At 40.7% G+C, this 9,869-nt stretch overlaps 1 protein-coding gene across 1 annotated transcript; it reads left to right on the top strand.

Annotated features, from left to right (window-relative positions):
• Positions 1 to 1,689: 1,689 nt before the first annotated feature.
• Positions 1,690 to 6,534, top strand: LOC127776302 (glutamate receptor 2.8-like). The gene is made up of 6 exons (XM_052302660.1): positions 1,690 to 1,816; positions 3,061 to 3,333; positions 4,649 to 4,902; positions 4,985 to 5,300; positions 5,415 to 5,827; positions 5,961 to 6,534. Exons 1-6 carry the CDS (start codon positions 1,690 to 1,692, stop codon positions 6,447 to 6,449), a joined length of 1,872 nt encoding a protein of 623 aa, XP_052158620.1. The 3' UTR covers positions 6,450 to 6,534.
• The last annotated feature ends 3,335 nt before the right edge of the window (positions 6,535 to 9,869 follow it).

The following is a 9,869-nucleotide window of genomic DNA, read 5'->3' as shown; positions in this document are numbered from 1 at the left end:
GTAGAAAGATAAAAAGGAGACTAAACTTTGGATTTTTCTTCTGGGGTTTCTTTGCTGGGCTTTGTGGTTAACTAGGAATGAGTGGGTGTTTGAAAACATTCTGATAAAATCTCCAATGCAGGTGGTTTACAAGTCTTTGTCCTTTGCACAGAAATGGAGCATCTTGCTAAGAGAGGAGGAGCGTGCGGTGCTGGAAAGTTGGCGTGAAGCAATCGCTGCCAGGAGATCTGTGATGCTGCTTCTAAGACAAAAATTGTTTTTGTTGTGTTATTTCCTCTATGCTCACGGTGTTAGCTGAATCCCCAGCAACAGCTGTTTCTTTTTCAGTTTTTATTTTGTGTAAAAGACTCTGCTATCTCTTTGGGCTTTCTTTAAAAAGCCGGGTCAATGCTTGATCTGTCATCAAAAGAAAAAAAAATTCTAGGAGAAATGGTGAACTCCTGAACTCGTCATTTGTTCGGTTCAAATTTTAGTGTTGTTCTATGTCATGTCCAATTTTCAGTGCATCCTGTTGGCTGCAGTAGCTTTGCTGGTTGAAATGAGTCCATGAAGGGGTTATGTTGCCGCTCAGCATTATCTGGATGGCTTCCTTTACCTGCTAGTGCATCCTACTTGCATCCTACTCCCCCGTCCCAAAAAAAAGCCAATCTAGTATTAGATGGGACGTTTTCTAGTATAATGAATCTAGACAGTAATATATCTAAATTCGTTGTACTAGGAAACATCTAATCTAATGTTAGGTTGGATTTTTTTGGAACAGAGAGAGTATCATAGTCCAAATACCTTGAACATTAAACGACAATACATGTAACAGTAATACATAGAACATTCATGTTATTGGACTAGAAGGGAATGAATTCGTCAGCCGAGACGCAATACATCAAAAATTTGCACCGTATTATACAAGGGACGCGCCTGTTTGGTGCCAAAAACACAGATATAAAAGTTTTACCTACAAATTTATTTTTATTCTCTAATAAGCCGTTTTGATTTATTAAATAATAAGCCAAACGATGGGGCCTTAATCCTTTTCTGAAAACTTATGCTTGTCCAGCTCCTAAACATCACATTTTTTTATTTTCTGAAAACTTTTTCCATCAACTTTTATCAGAAAACTTTTTAAATTAATGTATTCAACTTTCTAACATTTAATTCATTTATTATCATGAACTTAGTTTTATATCGATCTTTCGTATGTCAACTATAAAGAACGGGGTGCCTTTCAAGTTTCAAGTCAGAGTCAAATGATTGATTATTTCTACATCCTGCAACGCATGTACAGTATTGCTAGGAGTAGGTAGTTATAGTACAGCCTTGAGTACTTCTGAATAGTATAAGTGAATAACTGAGACTTTCTCTTGACAGTTAATTTGTACCTGATCTATATACTTGGGAAACACTCTGAATTTCTGACTTGTTTCATATATATAGTAATTAAAAACTGTCAACTAGCTAGCTATCCTAACAGTGTATAAACCGTGTATTGGTCGCGTAGGAGTATCCTAGCTCTAATTTCTACTTAATTACTTAGTGCCTGTATACATGTACTACTGCTTATATATACACATGCAGTACGTTCGTCTCGAGATGTCCATGCACTGTTGCTGGGTGTTAATTAGCTAGCAGCTCGACTAAGCTCTTGCTTAATTTGCAGTACATTAATTTGTTTCACGTACGTGTACTACGGCAATGGAGGAGCACCGTCGGTTGGCTATGGCGGCGGCGTTCGTCATCCTGCTCACGGTTTGGAGTTCGCCGGCGATGGCAATGGCGGCGGCGGCGACGGAGGTGCACAGCTTGGGCCTAAATCGCAATGGTAATGATAATATGAGTGAAGAAATATGATCTAAACTTATTTGCATTTTCAACTTTACTAGTACACATTGCATATCGCTGCATGCACGAATTAATATAGTTTTATATTATCCCCGGATACTTCGATGAGCATTTCTATGGAAGTACTATAGATGGCCATGTGGGCCACCCGGCACCGGCACGGCACGGCCCAAGCTCGGCCGTGCCTGGGCCGAGGCTTGTCGGGCCGACATGGTCTGACCGACGCACCGGACCGTGTCGTACCAGCCCACGGACGGAATACACGGCCCAGGCACGGCCCAATACTACCCGAGCCGTGCCGGGCTGGCCCGAAGGCACGATGGGCCATCATGCTTCCTCATACAAAAAAGTCTATTTTTGGTCCCTCAACTCTGTGGGCCGTGTTAAACAGCTGGGATCTTAAGGGTGTGTTTGAGGAGAAGGGAATTGAGGAGATTAGGAAGATACGCAAAACGAGATGAGCTATTAGCTTATGATTAATTGAGTATTAACTATTTTAAATTTTAAAAATGGATTAATATGATTTTTTAAAGCAACTTTCCTATAGAAAATTTTTGCAAAAAACGTACTGTTTAGTAGTTTGGAAAATGTGCGCGTGGAAAACGAAACAAACAAACTCACTCTCTCACCCTCTCGAACGCTGCCAAGTCTATTTTGCCCTCTCGAACGCTGCCAAGTCTATTTTGTATACTCCTCAGTCCTCATAGAAAAAGTCTATTTTTGGTCCCTTAACTCTGTGGGCTACGTTTAAATGGCTGAAAATAAGTCTATTTGTATACCTTTTGTCTTGGGCCTTGCCTTATACGATTATTTAAGTCTATTTTGCATCCCTATATTTTTTTATTTGACTGGGCCGTGCCGTGCCGGCCTAGCATGCCGAAGGTGCAGTCCAAGCACGGCCTGGTTGTCGAGCCGGGTGGGCCAGGCCAAACAGCCGTGCTTTGGGCCAGGCTGCAGGCCATGAGCCATACGACCATCTATAGGAAGTACGAATTACACTGTGAATTATTTATATAACTACGTTAAAATTCTATCACACATATCGAGATACGTAGCTAAAAATTTTAGGGACAATTGCTTATTTGATTTCGTTCTAGATCTTAACTATTAATCTGGCTCTACCTTTTTAACTTTGTATATTTGACCCTACTTTTTAAAATCGAAACTACATCCTACACCGTTAGGGCTTCACTTAATAAATAATAATAATAAAATATTTTGTAGCTCAAACTGATCAAAATGCCCCTCAACCCAATCCCCAAATTCCTCATCCCGTGGTCCACACTCATCTCGCGGCCTTCTCGGCGGCGCGGCTAGCTGCAGCAAGCGCGCTTTCGGCGGAGGCGGCGCGCAGAGGGCGCACGGCTACGGTCTCGGCCGTCCGTCGCGGAGGGACGGAGGCTGGCGCGCGGCGGAGGGAGGGACGACGACGCGCCATACCTGCATGCCCCTGCCGCCTCCATCACGCCCCTGTGCCGTGCCATGTCTTGCCCTCCGGTATGGTTAACCTCTGCTGCTTCATTTCATCCTCTCCTGCGCGCCCATCATCTCCATGCGCCGGCTGGATGGATGTGTTGCTAATCTCGTTTGAAAGAATTAATATTTTCTGAACCTTCTTATCCAACGAGATTTGCGATTATATGATCTGTATGGTGAGATTTCTGTTTATCTGATTTACATGAAGTGCAAATTAAAGCTTTGCCAAGTTCCTGTTAATTCACTAGCTTGTGTCTCACATTTGTCTGCAAGTTTCCTTTAATTTACGTTTGTCAAACCTTTAATTATCAAAATTCGTCAAATCTAAGACAAATTAATTTGTCAAACCTTTGTCAAAATCGGGTAAATAAATAAAAACTTTTGATAAAGTAGGGTCAAATGAGCAGGGGCATAAACGATATTTTTATTACAGATTAACACCGTTATGTTGCCTTCTGGTAATAGGGTCAAGTGTGATCTTCATTTTTAAAAAAGAGGGTCAAATGAGCAAACTTAAGAAAACAGGGTTAAATTGGGAGTTAGGCTTTAAAACAGGGTAAAAAAGGCAATTGCCCCAAAATTTTATGCATAATGAAGGTATATTTTGACAATGTTGGCTATGAATTTATTGTCTAGCACTCTACATACTTACTTACAAATTGTAGTAGCATATTTGTTGCGATAACACTCATCTGGTAGAAGGATATATTTATGATCGTGGATAATTCCACCTGCACGGAATTTGAGTAGTATTTTTTTTTATGTTGGGCTAAAATTTGACATGCAAAGTCATCCCCACCTCCCCACACCAACTACACCGTCTGAATCAGAGCTACCTTCCTGTAGGTGTCTCCTTGGCACCCAACCCCTAAAGGCCGTGGATCCCATATCCATCCGTCCATCTAAGTTGAGGAGGTTCGCTGTTCATCTTAATTCTTTTTTGAGGATTTTTTTATTATTAAAAGTTTGCGGGGAGTTCATCCTGACTTGTTCACTCCACGAATTCTTAGTTTTTTTTATTTAAAATTTTCTTATCTTATGTGGGCCAAGTTTGTGAATGGTTATTGCGATGGCAGTATTGTAGAATCAAACAAGCAGTACACGGAATTTTACAAGTATCCATAAAAATATAGTGGAGGAGGGAAAAATGGAAATGTTTTAATTTGCCATATGTACTTGACTTCTCCTATGAAATGCGCCTAACAGAAATGTGCAAATATATGCAAAGAATTATTGTTGTTGCTGTGCAGTGAAGTTCATTTTTGCTCATAGGACATGAGAATATTGGATTGACAATTGACACGAACTAACCTTTTTTTTTTGGTCCCTGATTCAGAAACCGAGAGGATAAATGCTGGTGTGAGGAGGAACTTAGGAGGTTTGCCTGAAGTTTATCATAAGAAACTCAAGATTGCTGTGCCACTGAAACATGGCTTTAGAGCTTTTGTGAATGTAACTGACCAAGGTGTCACTGGCTACTGCATTGATCTCTTCGAGGCTGCCGTGAATAAGTTACCATACCGTCTGATTTATGAGTTTGTTGTCTTCGACCGTTCTTATGACGAGCTAGTACAGAGTGTATCTTCAGGGGTAAGCCTTACTCCCTCTGTTTTAATGACATTGTTATAGAATCAAGTACTTATATTATATATCTGCTGGTTCTTGCTACCAGATCAACGATGCAGCAGTGGGGGATATAACCATAATTGCCGATCGAGCTAGCCATGTGGAGTTCACAATGCCGTACACCGAGTCTGGTGTTTCAATGCTTGTGCTTGCGGAGAATGAATCTGAATCAAAAATCGAATGGGTATTCTTGAAGCCACTGACAAAAGAACTTTGGTTTGCCACTGTGATCTTCTTTCTATTCACCGCATTAGTAATTTGGATAATCGAACATCCCAGAAACATGGAGTACCAAGGATCAAACACAAGGCAGTTGAGCACTGCTCTGTATTTTGCTTTCTCCACTTTGACATTTTCTCATGGTTAGTACTTAGAGGCTCAACTAATAGGCTATATTTGATGCAGTATTAAGAGGTTTAACTATTTTCTCATAGTACTTTTTCAATAACCTGCTATCTCTGTTATACTATGCACAGGTCAAATTATTAAAAGTCCTTTGTCAAAAATTGTTGTGGTAATCTGGTGCTTCGTGGTGCTGGTTCTTGTGCAGAGCTACACTGCTAGCTTTTCATCCATTCTAACTGTAAAGAGGTTCCAGCCCTCAGTGACAGATCTTGACCAGCTCCTGAAAAATGGTGATTATGTTGGATACCAAGAGGGATCCTTTGTGAACTCATTTTTGACAAGACGAGGTTTCAGTGAAAGAAGGCTAAGATCCTACACAAAGAAACAGGAATATGCTGAAGCTTTGAGGAAGGGGTCCAAGAATGGAGGTGTGTCTGCTATCGTTGATGAGATCCCATATTTAACCGCTATTGTCTCGGACCCTCATTACCAGAAAGAATTCCAGATGCTTAAGCGCATATATAAGACGCCTGGATTTGGTTTTGTAAGCCTCTTGCTCTATTGCTTCGGTGAATTCACTCATCATCCTTTTAAGAGCTATGCTACATTCTGGACAAAATTTTCTGGCCTAACTGGCATGATCATGTTTTTTTTTTCTTTTTTTTGTTCCCCTTCAGGTGTTTCCTCCTGGTTTTCCACTGGTGCATAATCTTTCAACTGCCATGTTGGATGTAACAAGTGGGGATGAGGGGTCACATATGGAAACGAAATGGTTTGGTGCAGAGGCTGTCTTTCCAAGTAATGCAATTCCCAACACAGATTCGGCACCTCTCACTTTGAAGAGTTTCTCTGGTCTTTTTATCATCACGGGGTGTATCTCAACTCTTATGCTGATGATTAGGTTCTCCATGTCAATTCTTGCCAATTACACTCAAATTAGAGATTCTGATGTGCAAAGTCCTGATGTGGGTGGTCGAAACGATGCACATGAAGAATCTAATCAAGCACAGAACAGCATGGGTGGCATTGTGGCTGATATACATCTCCATGAAGTTAGAATTGACAGTTCCCAGGATATCCATGGGAGTGTCGAACGTGCTGATGGCGAAGAGCCTCGACCAATTCAGAATGGCCCTGTGCCTGCAAATTCCACCCAGACAGTATGAATTACATGGTCATGCTGAGCATGCTCTGGAAATATAAAAACAAGAATGCTCCATCTCTTCATTTATTGTAGATATTAACCAATAATCTTCTGCAGAAATTAGTCTGGGCTGTTCCCATTCAGCAACCAGCCATGCTTCACCGCAGGCCGTGTTGGATTAGATAGTTCTATGCGTAGTTTAGTAACTGATGACGTCTATGTTTTATCATTTGCAATTGTTTATTCTTTAACAAAAATGTAATTATCACTTCTATTTTCCAAAGGCAATTTATATACTCTTGTTTTCCTCAAAAAATATATGTACTCTTTTATTATCATTTCCCTGCAGATAAAAAAACTACTGATTCGCTTCCAGCCTACCAGATGAATGATACCTTGAAATTTTAGCTGTCGGATTGATCAATACCCAAGTTTTTCTTATATATGTACCTGGGGACATTACCAACTGGTCAGAAAGTCAGAATCAGAATTGCATGAACAAGTCGATAGATCTGAACATGGAACTAGACCAGAAGTCTAGAGATTATTTGTCCCAGGACAAATAATCTGGTCATTCATGATATCAGATTCATGCTGAATGAGCATGAATGATGTTCAACTGATGTTTGTCTTGGGCTTTTTTGATCCGCGCATCTACTGACTACCGAGAGAACAGAGCAGATCAGATGGCATTGCTACTTTGCTTATTATATCCAGCTAGGGCAGCTTGACACACAAGCGAAAAATGTTACCATGTTTAATTTGCCTATACAAAAAAAAAAAGAAGTGCTTTCACTTTGATATATATATGCCACTGTATGTGTAAACTAAATTTGTGTCTCGTTTTCTTTACCATTTTTTCTAGGTGGCAGCGCACTCGTTTTCGCCACTGCAACTCACATGTACATTCTTTTTAATCTAATAGTATAAACATGAATAAACTTGTGTCCCGTTTTCTTTACATGTACATTCAATTTTAATCTACTAGTATAAACATGAAGAAATCTTAATTTTAATCTTAACTAATTAAAAGATTCATATTTTTCCAATCCTTACATTGTCCGTGCCCAAATTTTCATCCGTCCGCCCCCCACCCCCCAAAAATCTCAGTTGGAATTGCATCACCCCCCAACCAAAAAAACCAAAAAAATGCCAATCGAAATTCAATCAGACAAATAGAAGCATATACATACGAGTTCGCATCAAATAACATACAAAGTTTTAATCCAGTTCATGTTAGATCCCAAATACAAGAATAGAAGAATAGCAAACGGAGATAAAAAAAAAACAAATCGACCAAAAATCGAGCGGAGTTTGCCGTAGCAGCAGTCGCCACCGCCTCCCATGGCCAGATCCGGCGAGTGGCCGCTGGCAGTGGCTTGCCGAGCTGCACCGCCGCCCCCGCCACCGCCATCGTTTTAGCGAGTGGGGGGGGGGGGGGGGGAGGCGACAGGGGACGGAGGGAGCCGCCGCTAACGCCACCTGCGGCTGCCGGGGGTGGAGGGAGCCACTGCCGCTGCCACCAGTAGCTGCCGCGAGGCCGCCACCGCTGCCAGATCTACCTGCCGCGGGAGGGAGGCCGGTGGAGGAAGGGGAGGGAGTGGCCGTGGGGAAATAGCGCTGCCGGTGGTTTCCCTCCCCGTCGCCGTGCCGTTCCGGCAAGACGGGAGGAAGAGGGGGAGATGGGAGAGGAGGACTGCAACAGGGGGCCTGGGAGGCAATATGGGGTGGAGGGAGCCGCCGCCGCCGCTCGCGGGGAGGGAAAAAGGGCGCCGCCATAGCTAGGAGGGCACTGCCACCGCCGCTCGCACAATTGGAGTGCAGTAAGGTTGATCTGATAGCTAGCGAAAAATATTTCTTATATTATGGCTACTCTTTACAATATGAAAAAAAAAGTGTTTATCAATATTTAGTACCAAAAAATAACAAAGTACTGCAATTGCTCATAATAATACATAACAAAAACTAAATATTTTTTATGGTTTCAAACTTTAGTGTCCATATCAGTGGATTTAGAGCAGCAAATAATTATATCATGTTAGCATCTTATTTACACTGGAAAGATTCGATTCGATTATAAAGACCTCAATTAATCTGGTGGTTTTATGCTCCCACACACTAATTACTATTTTTTTTTTCTTCAACCAGTGCAAAATTAAACGAGTTTAAAAACCTGCGGGCTAGCCCGTCCCACTTGCATGCTGTTGAGTCCGAAGACCTGAACATTAATCGAGAAGACATAACGGTAGAAGTACGTGTAGAACATTCATGTTCTTGAAATGGATAGGGAAGGAATTCGTCAGCCGATCGAGACAACGCATCGTCGTTTGCACCGTATTACAGGGGACGACGCGCCTGTTTGGTGCTAATCATGGAGTCCCAATGATTTGGTCATCCCTACAAAAACTAACCTTAGCCTCTAAGAAAGAACACCCGACTGCTCTACTCGTATTCGTATACACGAACTGTTCTCTACTAGGGGTATAAGTTGGTATGCCACAAACCCACGCATATATAGATCATAATAAGATATTCGTAGCTTATTTTAGTTTATAACTGGATTTAGTGGATTAGTTACTTACACCCTCATATTCTCTGCATGTGGGTTTCGATAGGTTCCATTCTTTTTAGATTATTTTATTGTGGTTATGTATGCTTATCAAGCTCTTAAATAGTATGTTTTTTTTGAGAACTTTTTCCATCTGCCTTTATTAGAAAAATTTTTTAAACCAACGTTTTTTTTTTTAACTTTTTAGTAGCATTTAAGCTATTTGTATGTACCATCAAAATTATTATCATAAATTAACTCAATCTCAGTTTCAAGTCAAGTCAAGTCAATGATTGATTATTATTTCTACATTCTGCAACGTATGGCTCAGTTTAGTTCTAAAATTTTTTTTCCAAAAACATCACATCGAAATTTTGTATATATGTATGAAGCATTAAATATAGATAAAAAAACTAATTACACAGTTATGATGGAAATCACGAGAGGAATCTTTTTAGTATAATTAGTCCATGATTAGCCATAAGTGCTACGGTAATCTATATGTGCTAATGACGGATTAATTAGACTCAAAAGATTCGTCTCGCGGTTTCCAGGTGAGCTGTGAAATTAGTTTTTTCATTTATATCCGAAAACCCCTTCCGACATCCGATCAAACGTCCAATATGACATCAAAAAATTTTTATTTCGCGAACTAAACAGGGTCTATATAAATGTATAGTAAGGAGCAGGTAGTTACAGGAATAGTATAACTGAATACCCGATCGAGACGTTCTCTGACATGCATTGACACAGTCTGTACCTGATCTGGAGTATACTACTATACTTGGGAAACACTCCGAATTTCTGACTGGCTACGTACATTACCAAACACAAATAGTATTAAAAAAAAATACTGTCAACTAGCCATTTTGACAGTGTATAAACCGTGTGTAC

Source organism: Oryza glaberrima, chromosome 6 (genome assembly GCF_000147395.1).
Source record: "Oryza glaberrima chromosome 6, OglaRS2, whole genome shotgun sequence".
In the NCBI taxonomy this organism is placed as follows: domain Eukaryota; kingdom Viridiplantae; phylum Streptophyta; class Magnoliopsida; order Poales; family Poaceae; genus Oryza; species Oryza glaberrima.
This window is presented reverse-complemented; position numbering and strand designations above follow the sequence as displayed.

Coding starts and splice junctions, on each gene's coding strand:
- LOC127776302 (XM_052302660.1), top strand. CDS start 1,690: ATGGAGGAGCACCGTCGGTTGGCTATGGCGGCGGCGTTCGTCATCCTG. Junction 1,817..3,060: donor CTTGGGCCTAAATCGCAATG/GTAATGATAATA, acceptor AATATTTTGTAG/CTCAAACTGATCAAAATGCC. Junction 4,903..4,984: donor TACAGAGTGTATCTTCAGGG/GTAAGCCTTACT, acceptor TCTTGCTACCAG/ATCAACGATGCAGCAGTGGG.